The sequence below is a fragment of the Pteropus vampyrus genome, unplaced genomic scaffold (genome assembly GCF_000151845.1).
Source record: "Pteropus vampyrus isolate Shadow unplaced genomic scaffold, Pvam_2.0 Scaffold2158, whole genome shotgun sequence".
Lineage (NCBI taxonomy): Eukaryota > Metazoa > Chordata > Mammalia > Chiroptera > Pteropodidae > Pteropus > Pteropus vampyrus.
In genome coordinates this window covers 180535-208032 of record NW_011890939.1, presented here as the reverse complement: position 1 = coordinate 208032, position 27498 = coordinate 180535, and the positions used below count along the sequence as shown (strand labels likewise).

The 27498-nt window shown below is 38.1% G+C and overlaps 1 protein-coding gene and 1 pseudogene across 16 annotated transcripts in view; one reads left to right on the top strand and one right to left on the bottom strand.

Annotated features, from left to right (window-relative positions):
* The window catches only part of LIMS1 (LIM zinc finger domain containing 1), a 142124-nt gene that overhangs the window by 10075 nt on the left and 104551 nt on the right, over positions 1–27498 (bottom strand). For 14 of the 16 annotated variants that reach the window (XM_023526675.1, XM_023526673.1, XM_023526678.1 and 11 more), the window contains 2 exons: positions 15189–15348; positions 747–813 (listed from right to left, as the gene is read on the bottom strand). In XM_023526675.1, the coding sequence (XP_023382443.1) occupies positions 747–813; positions 15189–15344 (223 nt within the window). In that variant the 5' untranslated portion in view covers positions 15345–15348. Of the gene's footprint in view, positions 1–746; positions 814–15188; positions 15349–15910; positions 15931–27498 lie in introns of those variants that run through there. The other 2 variants (XM_023526676.1, XM_023526684.1) reach the window with 2 other exon arrangements.
* LOC105310315 lies at positions 15751–16373 on the top strand (annotated as a pseudogene).

Here is a 27498-nt window from a genome sequence, read left to right as displayed (position 1 = left end):
CTTTCTACACAAATAGGGACTTTTTATGTGTGTGTCTACGGCAATATGCTCTGCATTAGAACAATGTTTTCTATTTCATCTGAATCCTTGTTTTGATTCTGTAGCTGTATTTCTGGGCTGTTGTATCATATCTCTGATTCTGGCTTTCCTTTTTCATTGTAGTGGGCTCTCTTGAATGCCTTTTGGTAATTTCTGGTCATCACTGACAGAAAACTGGTATCTACAGCACATTTTCTTGTAACCCACGCTTAATTTCTTCTTTCATTAAATCTTTCCAACATGGTACCCAGTTTCTCTAATTTCTGGACACTTTCTAGTAGAGCTGTTAGCAATCAGTGAAATGGCTTAGAAGCAAGTCCAGCACTTTTGTAACACACAAGCAGTCCTTAAGCTCCTTAAGCACCTCACTGGTGTTTTCCCTGTCTCTTTCCTGGCAAACCCAAAAGAAAGTAGGTAAAGTCTGCATCAACAGGGGAAATGGACATTACAGAAGATCATCTAACAGAAGTCCTGGTTAGTCCTGAAATACTTTTATAGTAGATGTCCTTAAACATCAATTCTTTCCATGTTTTGATACTCTTTCCAGTTTGTTATATAGTAGTAACAGGAAAGAGGACTGGTAAAGTACTTAAATGCTATTTACACGGAGCACCCAAAACCATTTTTTACCACTGACACTTTAGTAGTATTAAATAACTTATGTAATTTTGAAACTTACTTATTTTGCATTCAGCAGTAAAACTTACCACACTGATGACAGCAAGGAGCAAAGAGCATCTGAAAATCATGTTCACAGTATTTCCTTCCTTCAAACTAAAATAGAAAGTACCATCAACTTGCAAATATGAAATAATCAGAGGATGAATCTAATTATTCTATAGAGACATATAGGAAAGATGTTTCTGAATTGAGAGTTCTACCCCCAAAATTTATAATTCCACTGAGAGTTTTAAAAGCAGATATACTTTTGTACCTTCCATACATCTACATGTGGGCACAGGAAATGTACAACAAACAAGTTGAGACTAGAACTAATATTGTGTCTCCAGAGTCTGGGAACCTTGCCTATAACTGTACTTAATTGTTTTTTGGAAAGCTACAGACCCCACTCCCCAGAAAATATGCACATAAATACAACCATTTCCCACATATTTTTAAGGTTAATATCTAAAAATTTTACTGTAAGCTTAAATATTTACAAAGGGTAAGTATTTTAGCATATTCTAAATTTAAACGGGGTCAAAACCATTAAAAAAATTAAGTATGTTTTTAACAGTTGGAATATTTACATTCTTCATTTCCCTCCTTGAACTGTTTCCATTACATTTCCCCCAAAGTTTTATCCTAGTATATTTTTTTATACTAATGTTTTTAACTGAATACCCTACCATACTCCACTGCAATTAAAATTTGTTTTACTTTCTGAATTCATAAGGCTCTAAAAATTGACATTCTTTTTCTTCAGGATTGAGTTATCATTATAATGATTATTAATACACAAATGATCAATATGTAAATTGTGAATGTTAAATTTTTTCAGTTTTATTTATTTTTTATTTTTTTAAATGCCAGCTTATTTTTTCATACTATATATACATAATTTTTTAAACATTTTATTTATTTTTCCCCTCCTCCCAACGAATGTTAAATTTTGTTTTTTACTATTTAATTATTTACTTGAAAAGCATATCTTAATGAGATGAGCAGAGCTATTCTTTCCCCTCATAATTATTTCCTGCATCTATGAATAAATATGACTTACTACTAGAAGAGTTAGGGTTCAGTATTAATTCTAGATTTATTTTCTATTTTGGGGGTTGCTTTTACCCTTTTCACATAAAAAGTTCTGGGAATTATATAATGTCCTCCTCTGAATCTTTGAGCTCCTTACAAGTTATATGTCAAAATCATATATTCTTTGATTATCAAAATCTATTTTTAATAATGTATCACAGCTGTCAACTCAACTTCCTCAATTATGAAAATTATCTGCAGATTTAGCTCATTCAATTTCTTGAACAAATCCACAAATGCTTAATTGGCAAACCAGCCAAAGCAGATTTATTTTGGGCGGGAAATCTTACTCTATTTTTAAATTCAAATGAATAAACTCTAATATGCTTAATGAATTGATTTTTAAAGGTTCCAAATAGAAGATCAACATGCTATTACTCAACACTTTGTTATAACATAATGCATTTAATGTGTAGCCCAAAGTGAAAGTTATTTATAAAGTGAGATATGTTCCTTTATTGAATATATATTACATACATGTATAGAAAGAAATACGATGTTTAGCTAGTACTAATTTAAAAAAGAAATGAAATCAAATATAAAAACTCTGAAATAACTCCATTAATTTAGTTAGAAACAATCAACTTTTTACCTGCCACCCCAATCTTAATCACTGCTGGAAGAATGATCTCAGAGCTGTTTGTTTCAATTGGCCATTTAATAGTAAAAAAGTGGTAGATAAAAACAATGCATTGTTAAACCTTCAAAAAGAAAGGAGAAGCTTCTGGTCAAGATGGCAAAGTAGGTAAACGCTGTGCTTATCTCCTCTCACATCAGAATTACAACTAAACTACAGAATAGCCATCATTGGGAGTTGCCTGAAGTCTAGCTGAACAGAAGTCCTACAGCTGGGGACACACAGAAGAGGCCACCTCGAGACTGGTAAGAAAAGAGGAGATGCGAAGCATCTGGTCCCACACCCATGTGTGGCAGTTGAGAACTGGGAGAAATATCTTGGCTGTGGAAGTTCCCCCAGAAGAGCGAAGTGTCCTGGCCCTACGCGGCGCTCCCCAGCTCGGGATTCCAGTGCTGGGAAGAGAAGTCCTCACAACTTCTGGCTGTGAAACCCAGTGGAGAATGTGGCAGAGTGAGACAGACGACTGAAAGATTCGCAGACTTTCCTGTTAAAGGGCCTGTGTGCGGACTTACTCACTAATGGACTCACTCACTCTAAGCTCCAGCACTGGGGTAGCAGCTCGAAAGGCTCCAGGAACATATGGGGAGGAACTGAGTTGTAAAGCTTCAGGGCGAAGGCTGGAGCGGCAGCTTTCTATGAGACAGAAGTGTTGGCAGAGGTCATTGTTCCTTTGTTAAGCCCTCACCTGCCTGGCTTACAGACCCATGCAGCTGCCATATCTGAGTCTCCATCAATGTAGCTAATATCGTTCACCCCACCCTGGTGATTCCCTGAGACCCCTCCCAATGTGGGGTCCCACCCAAGCCACTTCCAGTGAATTTTCCATACAAATGGCCTGTCTTGGCTGATGCTGCAAACTTTCCTAAAATCTTTCAAAGGTTCACAATACCTAAACAAGCAGCATCTGGGTTCAGCATGCCCTGTACCTCTTGCTGAGCAGCCCCAAGTCTGGCACTAGCGGCAGCGGCCTCAGTTTGTGGCTTGGCCTCTTGAGGCACTTCCAAGCCCAGCGTGGGTGGCAGCCATCTGTGTACTGCTTAGTGGCTCATGCCAGGTGGCCCCCGGCAGGGTACAGGCTACAGCTGAAGTTGGACTATGGCAAGGCCCCTCCCAGGAGGCCCGGCCTGTATGCCGCGGGGCTGGCTTCGGTTTGAGCCGGAGCACTACACGGGGTCACATCTGAGGATGACATACCCAAAGGGCAGACAAGGGAGGCACCAGAGCCCTGCTAAAGTGAATCCTGCTCTGTAGGGGCAGCTCCTGCACAACAGCTCCTCTACTGGTAACAGCCAGTCATCACAACAAATCAGCTTGAGGGTTAATCCCTCCCACTGACGAACAAACAGCAACCAATGCTCAACTATAACAGGAGGATACATACAACCCATACAAGAGACACACCTGGAGAACCTGGCTCAGGTGACCAGGGAAGACTGTGCCACTGGGACCCACAGCACACCTACTACATAAGGTCATTCTACTAAGACTGCAGCCCTACCTAATACACAGAAACAAACACAAGTAGGTAGCCAAAATGAGAAGACAAGGAAACATGTCCCAAATAAAAGAACAGAACAAAATTCTAGAAAAAGAACTAAACAAAATGGAGACAAGCAATCTACCAGATGCAGAGTTCAAAACATTGGTTATAAGGATGCTAAATGATCTCAGTGAACTTCAACAAAAAGATCAGAAACATAAAAATAAAGATAGAAAACATAAAAAAAAACCAGTCAGAAATGAAGACTACAGTAACTAAAATGAAGAATGCATTAGAGGGAATCAATGATAGATTAGATGAAACAGAGGACTGAATCATTAATTTAGAAGATAAGGTATCAGAAAATACCCAAGCAGAACAGTAAAAAGAAAGAAGAATCCAAAAAATGAGGATAGTTTAGGGAGCCCCTGGGACAACATTCACATCATAAGGGTACCAGGAGGAGACGACAGAGCAAAGAATTAAAAACCAATTTAAAGAAGTAATGACTGAAAATTCCCTTCACCTGGCAAAGGAAAAAGACATAAGTCCAGGAAGACAGTCCCAAACACAATGAACCCAAAGAGGTCCACGCCAAGACACATCATAATTAAAATGCAAAAGGGTGAAGACAGAGAGAATATTAAAAGCAGCAAGAGGAAAGCAGTTAGTTACCTACAAGGGAGCTTCCATTAGACTGTCAGCTGATTTCTCAACATAAACTTTGCAGACCAGAAGGGATTGGCAGGAAATATTCAAAGTGATGAAAAAGCAAGGACCTACAACCAAGATTACTCTACCCAGCAAAGCTATCATTTAGAATCAAAGGATAGATAAAGATCTTCCCAGACAAGAAAAAGCTAAAATGATGGAGTTCATCATCACTAAACCAGTATTACAGAAAATGTTAGAGGAACTTTTTAAGAAGAAAAAAAAAAAAGATAAAAATTCTAAATAATAAAATGGCAATAACTACATATCTAGCACACAATTACTTTAAATGTAAATGGATTAAATGTTCCATTCAAAAGATAGGGTGGCTGAAAGGATAAGAAAACGAGACCCTTACATATGCTGCCTACAAGAGACTCACTTCAGAAAGACACACACTGAAATAAAGGGATGAAAAAAAAATGTTTCATGAAAATGAAAAACAAACGAACAAAAAGCTGGGGTAGCAATAAGACAAAATAAACTTTAAAACAAAGGCTGTAACAAGAGACAAAGAAGGATCCAGTTATCTCACTTACGGGTATTTATCTGAAGAAACCAACACACTATTTTGAAGGGACATGTGAATTCGTATGTTCACTGCAGCATTATTTACAGTAGCCAAGATATGGAGGCATCCTGGGTGTCCATCAATGGATGAATGGGTGAAGAAGAGGTGGTACATATATACAATAGAATATTAGCCACAAAAAAAAAATAAAATATTTCCACCTGCAACGACATGGATGGACCTAGAGAATATTGTGCTGAGTGGAGTCAGAGAAAGAAAGCCAAATGTTAGATGTGAAACCTAGAGAACAGGATAGACAAATAACAGAAACAAGCTCATAGATACAGAGAGCATTCTGATGGTTGTCAGATTGTGGGGTGGGAAGATGGGTGAAGGGGGAGGGGATTAAGAGGTACAAATTAGTAGTTACAAAATAGTTATGGAAATGTAGAGAGGTACATGGGGAATATAGTCAGAAGTATCATAATAACTATGTATGGTGCCAGATGGGTACTGAATTTATAGGGGTGACGACGTCATAAGTTATATAAATGTCTAATCGCTGTGTTGTACACCTGAAATTACCATAATACTGTATGTCAACTATAATTGAAAAAAAATAAAAATATAAAAATGTTTTTAAAAAGGAAAGAATGTTTTGGGGACCATTTATTTTCTGTGTCTGTGGCGGTTTTAAGTTATTGATTTTTAAAATCAGTACTTTTTAATGGAAACAACTTAACCAAAAATCTATTTAGAATTATGAGACCCATTAAAACAAAGTTTAATGAGGAAAGAAAAGAAATGATCAGCTTTTACTCTGTATTTAATGAAAAACATATATACATCACTTTAAAAACAAAAAAAAATGAGTCCAGCAGTTAGCATATATACTATATTTGTTAGCAGAAGGTAGAAAAAAGTAGGACTGGTTGTAATTTTAATAAATCTTTTAAGATATAATTAAAAAAGGTAGCACATCATATGAGTTAAGAATACTGACCGTGGATCTAGACTGCCTGAGTTTAAATCTCAGCTGACCCACTGACTGGCTCTGTGACTTTGAGCAAGGCTGCTTAACTTCTCAGTGCTTTGTGAGAGTCAAAAATCTATTGGTTCTGGCTCATAACACATACTCACTGTGTTCACAATTTCTTACCACTACTCTCTTTGCTTTGCTTTGCTTTCACAGGACTCTCCCTTTAAAAGGATGAATCTTTTTAAAATTAAGGGATAAAAAAGGGAAGGTCCTAAATGGAAAGTTGTCACGACTACTCCTCACATCTCCAAATCTACCATATATCTGAATATAGAATATCTATCACAGTTCCTAAAACCAAGCTTCATCCTTAACAAGAAAATCCATGAGGCAGAAAAAGACTGGAAGCCTATGGGTTTAAGGACCCTTGACCAATCCCTTTAGATTGGTGTCTTGGAACAATTCATCATAGAAAGATTTGAGATTCCTTTCTTTTGTAAAGTGGGAGAAATAAGTGTTATTGTGAATTCAGATATATTATTAGGCAAATCAATATGAGGACAAAGAATCCAGAAATTGTGTTCCTCGAAACCAGAATACATGGACTCAGAAATGGGTTCCCTTGAAGCCGTCTACACTGCAAACCTCAGGCATACCCTGGGGTATGCTTACGTAACCCAGTGTGAGGACAATTGCAACTGGAGAACTTCTTTTGCTATAATGAGCTGTCTCTTTTCTACAGTGTGTAGAAATGATCAAACACAGGAAAAAGTAAAACTATAGGATGAAGAAAATTCAGAAATCACAAATTTGGAAGAATCAAACTTCCATAAATATTGCCTTTAGCTAATCACACATTACAACCTCAACCTGGTTTAAAATACAATAGTCAATAAGAAATATTAATGTTCTAAATTAGCAGTGTTTAAACAACTCTGCTTTTAGTGTTTAAACAACTCTGCTTTTAACTGTTTTTAAGTTTTGGAGTTTAATGAAGATTCTCTTTGTAAGGGAAAAAAAAAAGAATTCTGCTGCTTTAAAGGAAGCTCAGAATTAGAATCAGCTAATTTTCTCATTTCAAGTCAAGTGCAAATGTTGAAAATCTTCAACATTTGCACTGGTTTGTTATAAACTGCTTTGAAGTGAGTGGGTCAGTAGATAAACACCTCATTTTGTTGGAAAGTTTCCTCCTAACTGGTCTTCCCTTCTCAGGTTTCAGCCTTCCTGAGTAATCATGATTCAGTATAAGAGGAAATGAGTGAAGAAATCTCTTTGAAAAACATCTTTCCAGTTAATCACTCATCATAAATTGGTCCTTCCTGTTATGCATTTTGTGATAGGGAAAAAAGGACAAATTTGGGATAGTCAAACTAAGAATGAGACAAAAAGGAATCCGAAATATTAACAAAGAACCCAGCCCCTAAATGTGTACTATGCTAAGCTGTAAAAGGCTACACACCAAGTCCCTAGTCCTTGCTTCAGTCCATCCCAATTTGTAGTATTTCTGGAAGTATATCCCTCTGTAACCACTGGTTGTATTTCACTTCCAAAAGTATTTTCTTATGGGAAAATTTAAGATAACCTTTTATTGGAAATAATCCCAGATGTCACAAAGTGAGATTTAGGAACTACTATAGTGGCTATCTATTATATGGTGTTAAGGTCTCTGGGTTGAATGGGTATTTCCTCCTGGAAACAGTATTTAATCAGCCTTCTCATGCCAAAAATGCTTGGTCATTTTACAAATATTTCTTTATTTGTATTGAAGGATGACTGGAGATACTGATAACTTATGAAAAGCAGCACTGATGGAAACAAATTTCCCTGTGAAGAAAACTACAGTGCCAAATTTAAGATCACTAATCATATATAACTCATAACATTTATACAATCTCTAAATTTTCCTGGTCTGAAAATGAGGACAAGAACCATGAAAGCTGCCATCAAGTTCTATCAAAATCACTTTAAAAATCGTATTCTCTCTTAGAACTAGGATATACTGTGGTCTATACGGCATACCATACATTGTAGGCTTTCTGTAAATATTTACTGAATGACTGAATGAAGCAGGAGTGATGGCCATATACAGGAGAGCACTGCCTATCAGTTATATATAATATTTAGGAAACCATTTCAGTTTCAGTGAAGTACCAGGGAATTACAGTGTAAGAGAACATAGTTGTGGAGACAAGCAGGCCTGAGATAAAAACCTGATCTGACTACTTACCTATCAGTTAACTGTGGACAAGGTCTCTGAGCCTCATCATGGCCATATATAAGTTGTAAATAAAAATATCTAACTTGCAGGGTTTGGGTGAGAATCCAATGGAAAAAAAAGAACAACAGTTTGTAAATACCTAGTACAGTGCCTGGTTCATAATAGGGGTTTAATAGACAATTATTTCAGAAATAAAAAGGTTAATATAATTCACAAGTATTATAAAATTAGCAATAACAGGGCATTCATGCATAAAATACTACATTCCAGGCAAGGTGAAGGAATGTGAAGCAACACAAGCCACGTGAGCCCCACCTGAGAGACTCACAGGAAACTGGGAAGCAGCACCTCAACTCTTGGTTGTGAGAGCAGTGAGAAGCAATGCCTGCTGTTCTAACATGTTCACACCATTTTTATTATTACCCTGATCACTATCTTCTGACACAGATAAATTAAAAGAATAGTTATTATAATCATTACTATTTAAAATTTACTTATGATTCAAATGCAGAAGTAGAATATCTGAATAGAGAAAAATGAATTACAATTTTGGGAACCAGTTCTAATTACTATACAGAAAATGTATCTTGCCTTCTGCTAAATGAATGGTATACTTATCTTCCCTTATGCCAATTTAAACAAAGAAGTGTAGGCTTTCTTTTGAGTCTTTGTTATATGAATTCTCTCTAGAAATACTTTCTAATTAAATCTATGGCACGAGAATTAATTCTAACTACAGTCAAATTCTTAGAGATAGGCTTACACGAAGGCTACCTGTGTGGGGTGCTGTTGCCCGAACCACCTGAGGAATGCACCTATTTAGAATTGAGTTGCTATTACCAGTGAGGTTCATCACCTATTTGAAGGGATGCCCTCGTTTGTTTAGTGCAGTGGTTCTCAACTGAGGGTGATTTCACTCCCCAGGGGATATCTAGCAATGTATGGAGATATTTTTGGTTGTCACAACTGGGGATCTAATGGGTAGAGACTAGGGATATTACTTAACATCCTACAATGTACAGGACAGCCTCCACAACAAAGAACTAAACAGCTCAAAATGTCAATAGTGCTGCGGATGAGGAACCCTGGTTTACTGTGTGCAAGTATCATTTACCCGAAGCAGTACCCACTTGGAAGAGGAAGAAGGGAATGGACCAACTTACTGAGTACTGTACATGCTACTTTGGTTCAAACTCATAACTCTATGAGAAATATGTAATTATCCTCTTGTTACAGAAAATTGAAATTCAGAAAGTCTACATCTGCACCAAAGTCAGTGGAGCTAGACAAGGCTGTCGAACCCCATAATCTGTGCTTCTTCCTCTGTGTCTACGACCTCTCTTAGGTAGAGCAATAAAGAATATAACCTAGAATTTCTTAAATTAGCTTGTGATTCTCTATCAGAACTTTAAAATCATAACTGAAAGGTAACCCTGGCTTCTCTGCCAATACACAATGTGATCTTTACTTCAGAATTGCTCATGTGAACACAGATGAAGAGGTAATTCTATTGGATGTGAGACAATGACATCAGTCTTGTACTACTGAGTTCCTTTCTGACCATGTACCAATCTACCCTCTATACCCACTGCACAAAGCTGAGAAAAACGCTGAGGTCCTGAAAAGTCCTAATTATGGATATACACTTCCTAAGACATCTTAGGATGAACAGCTTCACTGATAGCTTTTCTTAGTCAGCAAATATTCAGAGCACCTTCTAAAGGCAAGGCACTGTGCTAGGAGCTGCTGCAGATATATGTACTAACAGTCTGTAAAGCCATATTGTGATTATTTTCTAAAAACTACTAGCATCTTCCATTTATTAAGCTCTTACCCAAGTGCCAGGCACTGTGCTAAAGGGTTTCAAACATCACCTATTTTAGTTTTCAGTAGATTCAGAGAAGGGAGGACTGTCTTCAGGTAGATTTAATTTTTCCCTATTAACGACCAATCTGTAGCAAAATGAAGTCTTCACATCTAACTTGCAAACACGTGGTCAGTCTAGTGTAATTGACTGTAGGTTAAGTTCCTTGAAAACTGTCTATCTTACTCATCATTCTACTCCTAGAATATAACATGGTGTCTGGCACACTGTAACTGCTTAATTAATATTACAAATATTTGCTGAACAAATAGATAGGTCAATAAATGAATAAATGTCACTCACAAATTTCATGGAAGTCAGAACAAATGAGGATCCTTAGACTTCTCCAATTTGTGACAGTTCCTCAGCCTTGCCCTGTCTTGCATGACACTTTTAAAAGGTACTGGTCAAGTGTGTTGTGGAGTGCTTCTCACTATGAATTTGTCTCATGATTAGACTGAAGTCATAGTTTTGGGGAAAAACACTACAGAGGAAATAATATGCTCTACTTGTTGCATCTTACTAGGGAGTACATGTATCAGCATGACTTACTACTGGTGATATTAATCTTGGTCACTTCGTTAAAATGGTATCTTCCAGGTTTCTCTATTGCAAAGTTACTACTTTATTCTTTTTATATCCCTGACAGAAGTGAGTCAGTGAGTCCAGCACATACTCAAGGGGAAGAGAATTTAGCTCTCTTTCTTCTCCTTTTAATGTCTGCTCTTGGAAATATAGTCTAAAGTTATTTGAATCATTTAAAGAAACTGAGGGGAGGGGATTTTTAATTCAAGAAATGATACTTCATTATTAGAAGCGATTATATTAAAATCCCATCTTGATATAACATGCCCCTCAATAACAGAACATTTTAATGCCAGTATCCCAAAAAATCATCTCTTAACTATGGCTCTTCCAGTGCCCTCCCCTGCCATGCCCCCCCAAAAAAACACAGGTAAGAGTCAAATCATGAATCATCCTCAGAAGTTCACAAGTATGCAAAGGCAAATGTCAAAGTTGTAGAAAATTAAAAGCACCTTCATGCAGAATTATGTCTGTAGCTTACTTTCAAATTGCAAAAAATGGGTGGGGTGTGTGAGTGAGTGAGTGTGAGTGTGTGTGTGTGAGTGTGTGTGTGTGTGAGTGTGTGTGTGTGTGTGTGTGTGTGTGTGTGTGATGTGTAGGGTACATGACATTCGATGTACTATTCTTTCAACTTTTCTGTAGGTTTTAAATAAAACACCACCAATTGGCCTGAACCAACATATCAAGTCCATGGTCCACATATGGTACTGAAAACATTATCATGGTTCAGTTCTTCTTCTCGGGGTTCGACCCACAACTGAGGTCGCTTATTTCCACTTAAGAATGCATTTCTTTCATTCACTGCTCTGCATGCAGGCATGACAAAGCTCAAATAATGTCCAAGAGACAAACAATAGGAATTAGGTAAAGATTATCAATATTTTGAATGTTTAGATTAGAAACTGTCTGACCTAGTTTCTAGTTGGTAGATTAGCATCTTACTTGCAATCTATACCATCCAAGATCTGAGTACTATTCTTTTACTTAAGTACCTAATAGTCATTAAATACTGTAAAACAAGTGATAGAGATATAGAATTAGGCAAGTTCTTGTACCTGACGTATTTAAAGTTAGATAGGAAGAAGATAAGCATATAAATCAATAGCCATATGAAATGTGTAAATGCCCTCCATATTAAAGGTATAAACAAAATGCTGTGTGGACTCAGAGAAGATAAGAAATGAAACAGACGGGATTAGGTTGAAAACACCACTAATGATGCCTTATAATAAGAAACATCTTGGTAAAGAAAGTAGTCCTTATTAATGAGAGAAGCTGCAGAGCACAGAATCAAGTCCTACTTTACATTCTTCAGTGGTGATGGATTACTATCTTAACAGGAAACTTTAACTTTGCTTTGTAATCACATAATCTAGAGGAATTCAAATTCATCTTGAGTAAGGAGACAAATAATCCTGGTTGCAGCTGAATCACTCTTAAGAGGAGCGATAGATGAGCCAGAAACACCTGAGCCTGATCAGCTTATATGCAGACATACATCCTAGGGGTGGGTAGGAAACAAGTCTCACACTAGACTTGCCTTTGTGGTCAAAAGGAAGACTGTCCTGGTTACCCGATCCAAAATATCAGGAAGTTCTACAGTGAAAAGTGAATCCCATTTTCAAAGGAAGGTAAGTGTAGAGAACTCACCTCTAAGTCTCTATTGCTAGCCTTCTAGAGAAAAGAGTAGGGACTGTGGAAATAAAAGAAGGATAGTGTTTTAAAGACAAAAGTCTTATCAAAGATATAGAGTAGAAAAGATGCATTTGCTATTACCACCAAGATTGTAGCACAGGGTTATGTCTCAAAGGGAAAGCAAACTGGGTAAGTTTTCGTACTTCCTTTCCAGGGAAACAATTTACTGCTGGACATAACTGAAAATACAGGTTATTTCTTGGAATGCTTGGATAGCTTTTTCTCTAATATCATTCAACCAAATGGAAAAGTTGTACTCTGGTCTGGACAAAGGGTTTTAATTACAAATGGAGCTAAAATAGCAATCTTCCTCTGGACTCCAGGGAGCTTTAGCTGGACAACAGCCCATTGACAGACTAGTTCTGAGTGCTGATAACTTCTTCTGGAATACTATCAGATAAGCCCAAGGAAGGTACTTATAATCCAGAAATAAAGAGGAATAAGGGATGGGCAGGAGGACAAGTGTGTCATGCTTTATTCCATTCCATCTGAGGCTCTTCCAGAGCCTTCCCTCTGACGAAGCATAAGTGCCTTGGCAGCTGATAGGACCCAAACATGGAACCAGGAACTTAGGAGGTGATCGCACTTAACAATATTTTTAATTCCAAAGTGGCAGGCAAATGGAGAGTATAGGAAAAAGAAAGTGATAGAAGAAAATAAGACCTCGGAAATAATAAAAATGTGTGAAAAAACAGAGTCTGCCTTTCTCTTTTGAATTCTTCCCTACTGCATCTCTAGAATCTCTTCTAAGGCCTTTGTCATAATTATCTAGTTCGATAAAAATATTTTAGATTTGAAAAGAATATGTAAGGGAAAGAATACCATATTGGATATTAGAAGACCAGACTAAGTTCTAATTCCATTCACATCACAAGTCTGCTGTGTTATCAAGGACATTTCAACCTATCTAGGCCTCAAGGGAAAAAAGAAGCAGGAGAAGAAGGGGTTACAAAGTATAAGGGCTGATCTTTCCTAGGGAGGCAGACTTCTCAGCCTCCTTGAAGTGTGTTTTGGCAGTCTTACCTCCTTCCTTGCCAAGGTCCTGGCCTACCTCCCCTGCGCTTACTCAGAGAACTGACAGTGTTTTGTCAAGACTCTACAGAACAGGTCCTTCGGTCTTTTTATGCAAATTGGGTATCACCTCCCTTGCTGGCCTCAGCAGCTAGGGACTTTCTTTTCTCCTTGAATCTAGCTGCTGCCCCTCATTACCAATGGCAGCCCTGACCACAATCTCAGGTGACTCTCTGACACCCCCCATCCCCTCTCCCCAGGTCTTCCCTCCTGCTATCGGACACTGTACCTTTTCTACTCTGGTCCCACCACAAGTGTCACTTGCCATCAACCTTGACAGGAAAAGAGATTCCCACTACCCAGGGAAGGAATTAGGAAGAACTGAAAGAAAAGAGAAATAGAATTCCTGTTCCTATTGCCAGGGTTTTGGTTGTAGTGAATATGTTTCCGGGACATAGTAAGAGCTCAAAATGTTTTTCAGTGAATAAAACAGTGTGCCCTAATCAAAACACTTAAAGCTGTTTCCCAGAGTGAAGTTACTATATAGATGGTAGTTCTGTATTTCGTGTATCCATGACAGATGGCTGGCCTTGGAACCCCACTCTCACGAGGCATGGTTTTTATGGGAAAAATGCTGTCTGAGTCTCAAACAATTGACTTACTAATGACCTTTAGTAACTACCTTTCCTTCCTCAGGAATGGCTTATAAAACAGGAAAATTTAAAAATTTGTTAGGCAAAAAGAAAACAAACAGCAGCCATCTCTACCTATAATATAGTTCTATATATTATCATACACAGATACACATATGAATAACATATATACAAATATGTAAGGAGTAAGTAAGTTGGTAAATTATCTGATTAACCTCTCTCAGATTCTCTCACACACACACACACCACTCTTCATTAAGAGCAAGGGGTCAGCCTTCCTAGACTAGTACCAAAGTAGATGTTTACTGTGAGAAGGGGGTCTCGGTCATAGTAAGAATAAATACGAAGGAAGTAGAGACCACATGGTAAGTCCAGAGGATCAAGAAAAACAAATATTTGGAAAAGAATATAAGACACATCGAAGAGCTAAATATTAACAGGGTACCCGCCCCCCAAATACTCATTTCCAAACAAGATCCTCTTTAGAAAATAAATGCATGGATGGTCGCACTTGTTGCTTGAAAGTCTTGGAGGAGGTAACAAATATCCCTTTAGAGAGGATATCCAATGGTTCTCTGAGAAGGAGGAAAGACACACATAGGCAGGATTCATGAAGGTATGTGGGGGCAAGCAAGTGGGGATCTGAGTGGAGAAGCCAGAAAAACTGTGGCTAAAGTTAATGAAAGAATTTTGTCTGCTGAGCTGAAGTGCTCAGGTCTGTGAGACTGAGGTACTGTGGGTTCTGAAATAAGAAGATGAACAATACAAATGGTGGGGTCTGTCAGGGCATTCCACATATAAGCCATCACTGACCTGAGAGGTACCAAATACCTGGCACTGTATCTGTATCTGACATTTCAATACAATCTTTGACACTGAAATGTAAAAAAAAGAAGGTTCATAAACTATATAAATGTCTAACTAATGTACTATATACTTGGAACTAATAAAAAAATTAAAAATAAAGGGAAGAAAGATGCCTCGAAAAAAGGGAAGGGAAGAAGAGTGAAGGAGGATGATATCTTTAAGCTTCTGTCCAAGTTGACTCACCTCATAGAAGAGTCCTTCTGGGAACTGCTGGAAGCACTGAGCACACACAAAACACTGCTCATGGTACAGCTCGCCATTACTGTTTACAATCTTCTCGGCGGGTGCAAACCCCCCCCTGCAGCGCTCACAAGCAGCGTTGGCAAGGGCATTGGCCATGTTGCTGTAACACACAAAGGACAGGAAGAACAGACTGTCAACTTTTTCTTAGACTTAAGATGAAAAAACATAAACTAAAGAGCACATTCTATCTCATCACGAAAATTGTACTTTATCATAAAGCCTGATTTCTTGCCTGTGTCTTAAGTTTTCAACTCAAACTGTTCCCATTTGTTTGCCCTAGCATCTTAGGTTCTAAAGGGGCCTCCTGCTCGGAACCTGTTTCTCTTTAACATTTTTGACATTCCTCCTGATAAATATCACCATGAGTGAGTGCCTACTATCTGTTAGGCACTAGGGATAGAGATGAAAGTCAAGAGTTGCCCTCATGGAGCTCGAGTTTACAGCCCAATAAGGAGCTTAATCAAAATATCCACAAGCTGCTCTTTCTAGCCGGCACCATGTCATGGGCATCTCTTGGGACAAGTGGCACAAGTGCCACAAGGCCAGGGGCAAGAGAAAGCCCTATCACAGAAACATAAACACGACCTGGGACACCCTGCTGCCAACACTAAGACTGGCCCCCACACATACACAGTCTACACGTGGGAGGCAACAAGCTCTACCTTGAGGCTGGACATGGGGAACTTCTCCTGGGGCTCTGAGTGTTGCACACACAAAGCAAGGGTTACTGATGCTGTCTACAGTGCATCCAATGGTGAACTGGTTGGTGCCAAGACCCTAGTGAAGAGCCTTGTCGTGCTCACTGACAACACTGTGGACCAACAGAGGTATGAGCCCCACTTCATACTGCCCCTGAGCTGTAAGAAGGGGGCCAAGCTGACTCCTGAGGAGAAAGAGATTTAAAAAAAAAAAAACACAACAAAACAACCAAAGAAAGTTCAGAAGAAATATGATGAAAGGAAAAGAATGCTCAAATCAGCAGTTTTCTAGCAGTTCCAGTTGGGCAAGCTTCTTACACCCATCACTTCAAGACCAAGCAAGTATGGCTGAGCAGATGGCTATGTGCTAGAGGGCAAGGAGCTGGAGTTCTAGCTGAGGAAAATCAAGGCCTCAAAAAGCAAATAAATCCTCCTCTCTATCTTAGCTCATGTAATAAAGGTGTTTCTTCTTCTGTGAAAAAAAATCCATAAGTCAACATCTCAAAACCAATTTCTCTCTCCTCTGAGAACAGAATCCAAACTGCATATCAGTTGAATGCCATGTCATAGTATAGACAAAAATTATTCCTTTGGTTAGATCCTACTGAAAGTCACTGCTTAGTAACTCTGAAAACCTGCCCAAAATCCCTTAGTCCTATCATTTAATTGGTAAGACTAATATTCAACACCAATATTATAAAATATATCTTAAAATTAAAGAATTTTACATTATAAAGATCATTTTACAGATGATGAAATAGAGGGTCAGAGAGGTAGAGTGACTAGCCCAACCCCATAGTGGCCCCTGAACTTCCAATAAATAACTGTTTTGTTTCTGGAAGGCCTCCAAGTGGAGAAGGTCCCCTAAGCAGAGCAGTCATTGATTGTCTAAGGCGTCCTTCTATAATTTGGCAAGTTTATTTTCAGAAGCCCACTCACAGCATGAGCTCTACCTGTGTGTCTGGTCCCCCAGTGCAGCTGCTGACCACCCAGGCACTGAACCAACCCACCTCATAGAGGGACTGCCAACGTTCTCCTGAATCTTCACAACCGCCCTGTGAGGCGGATGAGAAGGAAAGTCTCCATTTTACAGACAGATTACCTGCCTTATCTCACATCAGTTTCTAAGTTTTGCTATTTCTTTAGCAAAAGTGTTCACATACCTTGTTTCACACCTCCACCTCACCCCAACGGAGTGCAACTTTGCCTTCCTCCCCCAAATGTTTCAAAGAACACATATTCCTATTTTGTAGCCTTGGCATAACTTACTCAGTACCATGTTTATACCCCCCTACCAATCAACATTCAATTTTACTTAATAGGCTTAAATACAGAATTAAAATGTCACCAAAATAAAAGGAGAAAGGGAGGAAGGGAGGCAACCTCACTGCTTGGCAAACTTGGCCTAAGTCTACTACTAAAAGGAATTTTCTACTTTGTTATTTCAAAATTACTGTGTGTTAGGAAGAAAAATCTGCAAAATTTCCTTCTTTACCTGGCTTTGTCATAAGCCAGATGAACTGTGGAAGTTTTAGCAAAGCTCTAGAAAGGTCTGTGCTTTCTCCGTTCTCCTGACCAAAATCCACAAGAGTCCCTTGATGAAGTATGGTAAGCCCACACCTGCCCTGATAATTCTTAGTACTGTTTTGAGGATGAAATAAGAAAAAGTATATAAAACCACTTTGGAAAACAGAAGATGTTACTCAAATATAAAGCATTATAATTAAAAACCCTCTCAAAAGATTTACCAACTCCTCAATGATTTTAATAGAAATCCAAAAAAGCTAGACAATTAGGCCATCCTGGAATGTCCTGATTCATTACTACCTACATTGGTGGTACTCAAAATTTAAGGATTACTGTGATCCTTTCACGAGTTCAAAGGTCTTCCCTTTCCTAACTACATCTCTATGAGATGAATGCAGAAGCAGTTATGAGAAACTTTTATTAAGACAGATGTTAATGAGATTTGTAAAAATGTAAATATAATGCCACACTTTCCACATCAAGCTTTTATTTTTAGGTTATTTTTCATTAAAAATTAATATTAATATTTATTATTGTGTAATGAGCGTATTGTTATTTTAAATGAACTAATAAATACAAAATATTTCTCAGTTTTATTTTCTAATTCAGTAAATATTGATAAAGTTAAAGCTCTTTAGGGACCTCAAAAATTTTTTGAAGTGTAAAGGGGTTCCAAGATCAAAATGTTTATCATTGACCTTAATACTACAGACTGTTTATATTCAAGTTCAAATACCAAATAGTTAGAATTAGAAAATAGACACATTATAAAAAGCATAATTTTTTTCCATATACAGGAAAAATAAACTAGTTTTAGAGATAATGTCATATGTATTTTTGAAAAAGTCTTCCTTATCATAACAAGGAGGAAAAGAAAAGGGACAGAACATTAGAGGAAACTTTCAGGAAAAAAAAAAACCAATAATCTCACCAACCTACTGAACTGTTTACATATTCCTTTCCTTTCTTGTCCTTGATCCCCAGGCACTATGTATTTTTTTTTAATGGACTATTTTTTACAGCAGTTTTAGGTTCACAGAGAGATTGAATGGAAGGCACAGAGATTTCCCATATGTTCCCAGTCCCCACACATGCATAGCTCTCCCATTATCAACATCCCCACCAAAGTGGCACATTTGTTACAATGAATGAACCTACACTGACTTTTTTATTTTTTTTTACAATTGATCTTTAAATTTAATACACATGACAGAAGTTACTTTTTAAAAGTCATGAATGATAGAGCTGTCATTCAGTTAGTTACAATAAATTGATAATTTCTCAGAAAAGAATTTTCACTAAAATTTTTAACAAAAATTGATGACAAGAAATATATACATTGGGGAATATATCTATATATCTATATCTATCTATCAAAGTCTTAGTACGAAATGTTCATAACTGGTCAGTCATAATTGTTTTAGCTGATCTACTTCTAAAAATCAACCACACATAAAACTTAACATCTTCAAGCTTTCTATTATTTAAGTGTCGCATTTATCGAAGCATGTGAAACAAATTTCCTGGCATTAAAATGCACAATTGTGTAAATTCAAAAAGCATCCTGAGGGTTAGTTAATCAAGCATTTTGGTTACAGAGTAATTATAATTGCCCAATTACTCTTAAAAAGAACTCTTTAGGAGTTGTAAAAATAAATGACCTCTGTTGCAAAACTGCAGCAAAAGGATTCATGGAAATAGAGAATCGGGTCCGTTAAATTCTCCTCTCTATTGACAAACTGAGGATTTGCAATAATTCTAAGCTTACGACCTTGTATAAGATCAACAATCTTACATGAGTTGGTCTAAATACTACTCTACAGTATTTTTTAAACACTGCTTGCTAAAAACCCATTTAATAATATGAATTAGATTAACTTTTAGGGTTAACTGAATGATATATATGCATGCTAGTTACACAACATCCTTTTTCATTCACTCAGTCCCCTAGAGACAGTACTGAGAAACCCAGCTGGCCTACTTCAAACTACTGATTATTAAACATAACAAAAATCTGGACCTTTATCAGCAGTCTGTAATTCAAATTTTCAGTTTTCCCCAATCTGCCTTTTATTTATGGGAAGGTGTAGAGTGTAAAATTTTTGTTATAAATCCTAACAATGAAAATGAACCTCTCTTTTGGACTATATAATGAAAAAAAACTATTATTAGGAACCTACTGCTCTTAATTCAGACGATACTGCTCTTAATTCAAAAGTAGCACTTTGCTTTACATATGTATGTCATCTAGCAGAAGTTTTGCTTGGCCAAGCAACCTACCTGCCTGCAAGAATATGCTGCATCACCCTGGAAAGCCCCTGATGAGAGTCAAGAAAATAAAACCATAAATGGCTAGTGAACTGAAAGCCCAGGAAGGCTAGATCTGGAAGAGGGGAACCCCAAGAGAGGAGACACTTACAATTTCGCATAAAAGTCACAGAACTCCTTGTAGACTTTTACGTCACTGTGCCTGCGCTGCAGTTTGGACACAGCCCTCTCGTCTTCATTTCCATTAGCCTGGTGGACACTGTTCAGGGCTGTCTGGGGGATTTCTTCATTCTCTGGGATAACAGAGGGTCGCGCCCGGCCCGGGAACGCCATAGTCGGTGCTTTTGAGCTTGGAGCCCAGGATAGAGAGCAGCAGGACAGGAGACCAGAGAAACAATGTCCAGGCCTCCCCTGCTTCCCTGCCAGGGTCACTCCCACTGTCCCCACACACGTCAGCCCAGGGCTTGCCAGGGTCGCTCCCGACCCTTCACATTAAGAGCTCCAGCAGCAAAGCAGTCAGTTGGCCTGAAAGTCCTGATCTGCTGAGGCAGTTTGGAAGCTCTAGAAAACATTCCACAAAGGAGTGACCCAGGCCTTGCAGAGCAGCCTTCCAGATGGACTGTGCCTATAATCACTACTAAAGGAACAGAGGGCTGCTTGGTAGGCAAGCCTCCAAGAGGAAAAAATATCTACGTGCCTTGGCCGTCTGTCGCCAGGCTTCAACAACACTAACACTGTGCTCCTGTGCTTCGGTGGACATCAGAATCTCTTGGAGAGTGTATTAAACACCCCCGGAAACTCTGTGTTTCTACTAAGTTCTCAGTGAGTCTGGCATTGTTGGCACACTCTGAGGAGCATCGTGATGCCCAGGGCAGGCTTGCCAGATAAGCCCTATGGCTGCCTTCCCCCAGGAGTCTGTGAGTCAGAGAAATTAAGAGCTATGTTTGACTTACTTATCCTCATGCGTAGCACAGTAAAAGTCTGATAATGTGTTCAATGAACTGATGCAAGAGGTAATAGGAACGAGCTGGAGTTTAGTTAGAACTCTTTCTATTTGACCTCCAGATAATCCTTGACTTAGGTGAGCCATATTTCTTGGTCTTTATCATGACTAAGGATGCCGTTGGTATGTCTTACTATGCCATATTACAGGTCTTGTGGTAGTGTCAACAATGAAGCTGGCGATGATGTAGTAGTACCATGGGTGGTGAAAGGCTTCAGAATCTTTCTCAATCCCAGTCCTCTCAGCACCATTGTGCCACCCCACCAAAATCAAGGTAACAAGGGGCACTTGAGAAAGAAAATCTAGAGAATAGGTAAAAGGTACAATGACCAAAAGAGCAGATCACACTAGATAGGAGAGCCATGAAATCATCAACAAAAGACAAAGTGCAGCTAAGACTCTCAAGTAGTAACTATAAATAACAATATCTAAGTGTTAGTAAATGCTCACTATCAGATCCCTATGAGGTAGGTATTATTTACAGGTGAGGAAAGTGAAGCACAAATTAGTTGAATAACTAGTAGGTAGGTGGCAGAGGTAGTCTAATTCTAATTTCTATGTGAGAAAATAGTTAAATACAACTACTGGAGGACAAAAAAGGTTAACTAGAAAAGGGTACAAAATGGAACTAGAAGCAGAAAATGAGATCTGGTCCTCCCACTTTGAGCCCTAATGATCTCAGGGTACAGGTCAGAACTCAACAGCTGTGGACCTTCCCATGCCCAAAGCCTGAGGCTGATGGAACAAGAAAATCACCATTTTTTAAACAGGAAAAAAACAACCTCAAGGTTTATTTACTTATTTCTTTTTTTACAATGACCATTGGAATTGAAAAGGGAGGCAGCAAGGTATGGAGAGAGAGTGACGGGGGGAAAGTGGGAGGGAGGGAAATAGACACACACAGACACACAGACACACAGACTGACTTTCAGACCAGAAATATAATACACTGAATTAGGGGTAGCCTGGTAGGAAGTAGGGAGCCATATAAGCCTTCTGCCCAGAATCCTTCTTCCCTCTTAACATCATTATCTTCTCTATTCACATTTCTGCCTCACCTAAGACAACTCCTTTTTCTAAAACTCAAAAACAGTCTTTATTTTAATTATTTTTAAACTTTTCTATCTCTGTATACTGGTACATGAACATGGGGATGTGTCCTTTCCAGGGAAAAGTTTCTAGACAATGATTTGAGGGTGTAAAAGAAGGGAGTCCCATCACCACTATGTTCTCAGCAATAATCCTTCCGACTTGCCAGTTTTATAATTAGCTTTTATGTGGAGTTAATTTATCCTATATAAAAATAAATAAGACTACAGTTACCTTTCAGAGAACTTAAGTGACTTGCTCAAAGTCACACAGCTAGTAAGTGGAAGGTCCCAAATTCAAATTCAGATACCCAACCCAATGTTTTTGTTTTTTTTATCTCTATAAAATCCATCCTGCATCAGTGCTTTCAGTAACTGATATATTTTTGTCCACACCTAAGTAAAGAAGCTGTCAGACTCTATTTACTTATTTTGTTTACAATATTCTTTATAGTTCTTAATCTGTATTAGGTCCAGTGATTGTAAATCAGGTTCATTCTCCTGCTAGAAATATCATCAGATCAAAAATATTCTGCCAACACTGAGGTAATGCTACGTAGAGACACCAACCTGCAGGGCAGAATACTGAAGTATGTACTGGAAGATTTCCCTTTCCTTTCAGCTCAAACAGTATCCAGGAGGGCTAGGGACAAGTTCTCTTTCCTTTAGCCTGCCAAGGGAAATTTTCACATGCCAAAAATGTAACATCCAGAAAGGCAGGAAATCCATCCAAGTTGTTACACAATAGCTTGCTACTATTTATTGCTGAGTAGTATTCCACGGCATGAACATACCATAGTTTGTTTAACCATTTACCCATTAAAGAATATTGTAGCTTCCAGTTTGGGGCTGTTGTGAACAGAGCACTGTATAAGTTTCTGTGTAAACCTAAGTCTTCATTTCTCTGGGGAAAATGTCCAAGAGTGAAACTGCTGAGTTGTATAATAAGTCTATGTTTAGTTTTTTTAAGAAATTACCAAACTATTTTTTAGAGTGGTTGTACTATTTTACATTCCACCAGCAATATATGAGATTCAATTTCTCCACATCCTTGCCAGCATTTGGTATCACCATTATTTCTTATTTTAGCTGATCTAATAGGTTTGCAGTCCCAATTTTTATTAAGTATATGTGTGTGTATGTGTGTGTGTAGATAAGTACAAAAAAGAAGTCAGAAATTTCATCCCACCAGATAATTATATTGACAAAAAAGGAAAAAGAATAATATGCATGTATTTGGGAAAAAATGCAAACACTACGGAGAGGTATAAAATGAAAAGTCTCTTAATAGGTGTGTGTGTGTGTGTGTGTGTGTGTCTGTGTCTGTGTGTGTGTGTGTGTGTGTGTATGCATATATGTATATGTATGCATATGTATATGTGCATTCTACTAATCTTAACTGTCCTTTTGATGAAACTAAAGAGTTTACTAAAAGAATGACTTGACTTTTGATCATCAACAAGACATTAAGCTGAAATAAAAGCAAATCTGGTTTTGTTCTGAAATCTGTTTTCCCCAGGGCCTGCAGTACAGCCAGGCTACGGTTCTTACTACCAGAGCCACCAGGAAACTGCTTGAACAGGAAATCTTAACCCTCCCCGCCGCAATCAGCCCCTAAATTGCTCCACACCTTCAATGAAGTCAGTTCTACAATGTCCTTCTGCTAAATCAGATTAGTGCTGGAAATGCAGTAAGAATTCTCTTAACTTTTCAAGTTAGTTAAGTAATATTTTGTTAAGGGGAAGTAGGTAGGAGACTTTTCTTTTTTTCTAGAATACTCCCAGCTGGGTCTATACTAATGGGGGTCAAGCACACACAGTAATCCTAGACAAAACTCCTCAACAGAAGTCACCTTGATCCAAATCAAGTTTTGTAATCAAAGGTATCATATGTAATATTTTAAATATTTTAATAAACTATTTATTTAATAAAATATTTAATATTAATAAAATATTTAATCTAATCAATATAACAGTATTTATATGAATATTAAGACAGATTTGTGGTTTTGTCTCTTTGTTTTGCCAGATCTTATTCTATCCTCTTTTCCTTTCTTTCTATCATCGAGGAATGTGGAGCTGGGAGGGAGAAGAAAAGGCTGAGGTTGGTTTTAAGCGAAAAAAAAAAAAAAAAAAAAAAAAAAAGGAACATGGAAGAGCCAGATCTTTTATCACACATCTCCTTCCCATTTTCCTCTCCCTACGAAAGACCTTGACCAGCTGATTTTCATAAATTCTCCAGGCAGAGAAACTCTGTACCTTGCACATGCTGCTTATGCCGAAACAAAGGAACTAATTAATAAAGTGAGGGTTCCAGGCCAACCAGGAAGGCTTGGATGTGCCCACCACTGCAACTGTGAGTAAGCAACCTCTGGTATTTTAGAGGCTTGTGGCAACATGAATGGGCTGCCCTTCCTTTAGCAGCTTTTCTGCTAAGGTCGATAGCTTCTTAAAAAATAATTGCTCACGTTATTTCACTGTTTACTTACTTATATTATTTTACATCATGTCTAAAATATGGAATTTTTACTATGTGCTCATGGGGCAACAGACTTAAGGGTACCTAAGAAGCATCTGTTAAAGTGAATAGTCACATCCTCTGTTTCTATGAGCATACAATGTAATTGGGGGAAAAATATATAGATATATGTGCCTTCATCAATTATTCAAGCACTTAAAGATGGAGATTTCTATTTCAGTGCCCAGTGCTCAGTGAGTAAAGTTGTCTATGTGCCCTAGTCCCCGAGTAAGTATTGGTAACCATGTGGCCACTGAGAGCTTAGGTGGCACTATCTGCCCAAAAGGACTGCACAGGTGAGTCAGTTGTCATTCACTTCTCTTATCTGGCTACCATACAGCAGAGCTAAAAAATGTGTGTTATTTTTCCAAGAGTACAAGGGGGTAATCTGAGGCCAAATGAACACCATTGCTCAAGTTTTGTATCCAGGGCTTTTGTTACCTTCAAACCATTTTTGGCACTTAATATTGCTCTAAGAAATGCAAACAATCCATAAGAAAAATATTTATCTGAATTCCCTTGACAGAAATTACTGCTCCAACTATAGTGGCATCAAAATGGTCCTTGAAGTAGGGTGAGGTTGGCTGTTTTTAAAAAAGTACTCAAAAAGACATTTTTGTCTAAACAGTGGGTCTGTTAGGTGTTTTTTTTTTTTTTTTTTTGCTGAAGAACTAGAGTTTCCTGAGGGCTGTGATTCCTTAAGGGTTCTCCCCAAGAGGTTCTATAACCCCAAAAGCTCTTCTCATTACCATGGCTAATCTGGGTCTTTGGAAGGAAGATCCCACAGGATAGTTCTGAACTCCAAACATTCTTTAAATCCACCCAGGGTAGATAAATTTGTATTTCATAAACTCAACATTTTCTCATGATCTACTACTATGTGTTATACTCTATCATTTACTGAACTGATCATTTTCTCATTATCTACTGTGCAGTGTCTTAGTCCATTCAGGCTGCTGTAACAAAATACCACAAACTAGGTGGCTTATAAACAACAGAAATTCATTCCTTACAGTTCTAGAGGCTGGAAGTCCACAATCAAGGCACCAGCAGGGTCAAGTTCTGGTAAGGACTCTCCTCCCCTCTTCCTGGTTCATAGCCGGCACTTTCTCACTGTATCCTCACATGGTAGAAGGGGCTAGGGATCTCTGTAATACTTCTTTTAGAAGGGCTCCACCCTCATAACCCAAGCACCTCCCAAAGGCCCCAACTCCTAATAGTATCACCTTTAGGGGTTCAGATTTCAGCATATGAATTTGGGGGGGACACGAGCATTCACACAATAGCAGGCAGAACCTGGGACCCTTGCTGAGTACTCCTAACAGCTTGTTAGATGCCAAACCACATATGGCATATTTAATGTTAAGCTGACCACTCCACAGTGTTCCATAAAGAACGCTGCAAGGCTTCAGATAACATCAGTCCAGCCAACTCCATGATTTCAGCCAAAACAAATTCCACCCCTGACATAACACATAGCCAAAGATAAATAATCTACTTAGAACTATCATACAAAAATAAACTGCAGCTATTTTCAGGAGCTCAAATACTTAAAAGCCTAGATATAATCATGCACATGGTTGTCAAAATTAAAAATCAACTTTTTAATAACTGACATTTTTAGATTAAAATCTCTCAAACAGCAAATACTGAATTATGTGCATTACTACCAAATAGTTCGTTTATGTAGCTTTTAAAACTCAAGCTGAACATTTTGACCTACTGCCTCTAAAACATGGGACGCTAACGTAGGAAAAAGACTATTACATGTTTTTCGTCATTCCAGATACAATTCTGTATGTGGATGGCCACACCAAGCACTTGGCAATAACAACTATTAGAATGAAGCTTCTCCAGTGTCAAAGGCTTTCATGAATATTAGGGTATTCAAATTGTTGAGATGGCCTGGTTAAAATAAATTATTTTCACTGTGATTCTCTATTTTACTCAAATGGAAAATTGAATCTGATTTTCCCGTACTACTAAAAACAAAACAATCATGATATGCAAGTAAAGATAATGGAGCTGGAAAGTTCTTTCTCATTTCCAAGCATCCAGGTCAAATGTACTGTTTTCTTTTAATAAATAGTGAGGAAAGAGACAAAGGTTGGCCATAAAAGGATATGGAGTTGCAATTAATATACCATTTTTCTTTGTTCAAATTGTTTCCTAATTCCTGAATGCACAAGCAAAAAGAAATTATTCATTACAATAAGGGCAACAGAGTAAGAGAGAAATAAGGCACACACCTTCTCAAATCTAAAATGAAGAAAACTGCACATTTGTTACCTATTTGCATTGACATTGCTTTTCAGGATCATGATAAAAGCAGGGAAGTTCCTCTTTGGTCCCGTTAGAGTATGTTAGAAATAACTGAAGAGACTAAGTAAAAAACTTTACCATCTATCAAAGATGAAAAGATTATGTAATGATTTCCTTATATACCAGCAACCACTCTCTCCAGGGCCTTCAACTCATCACAAATACTCAGACCAATCTAGCAGTGACAAGGAGGCTGTAACCAGAAAAGGCTATTCGCACCTGATTGTAACACCCTTTGAAAGGAAACTCATTTCAAGTTAGACTAACTACCCTTGGTGTTGGAAACAGAAGATTTTATAGCACTCCAAACTTTGTGATGTTTTAAAGCATCTTTATCTCTCATAAAGAAACTAAGTGAAATGCAATTCAATCTCAGGTTGAAACTTTTCAGTAAGTAAACTAGAAGGCACACTTTTAGTCCTAAAATCATCAGTTAAAATACAGTGTTTCTAGGGAGAAATTCCTACTCTGGTGTCTGAGGAAAAACTGCCCTGATTTTATTCTCTAAGCCCCACAGGCAGAGATGCACCAAGAGACCGCAGGCAGGAGGGGCGCTTCTGCAGCCTGCTGCCTCAGTGCGCCAGGAATCTGTAACACAAGGCAGGTCCCGGAGGTGCTCAGCTCCACAGTTCATAGATACTATGCCCATAAAAGGCACAAATTATTGCAAATAAATAGTTCAGTTACTTAATCTCAACCAGTTTAACCCATTTCCCATTTACCCCAAGAATATTCGCTGACGGCGCCTGTGGCTGCAGCAATTACCCCGAGGTAACTCACAGAATACAGTCCTAATCTTACTACCAAAGTTGGCCATGAAATATCTT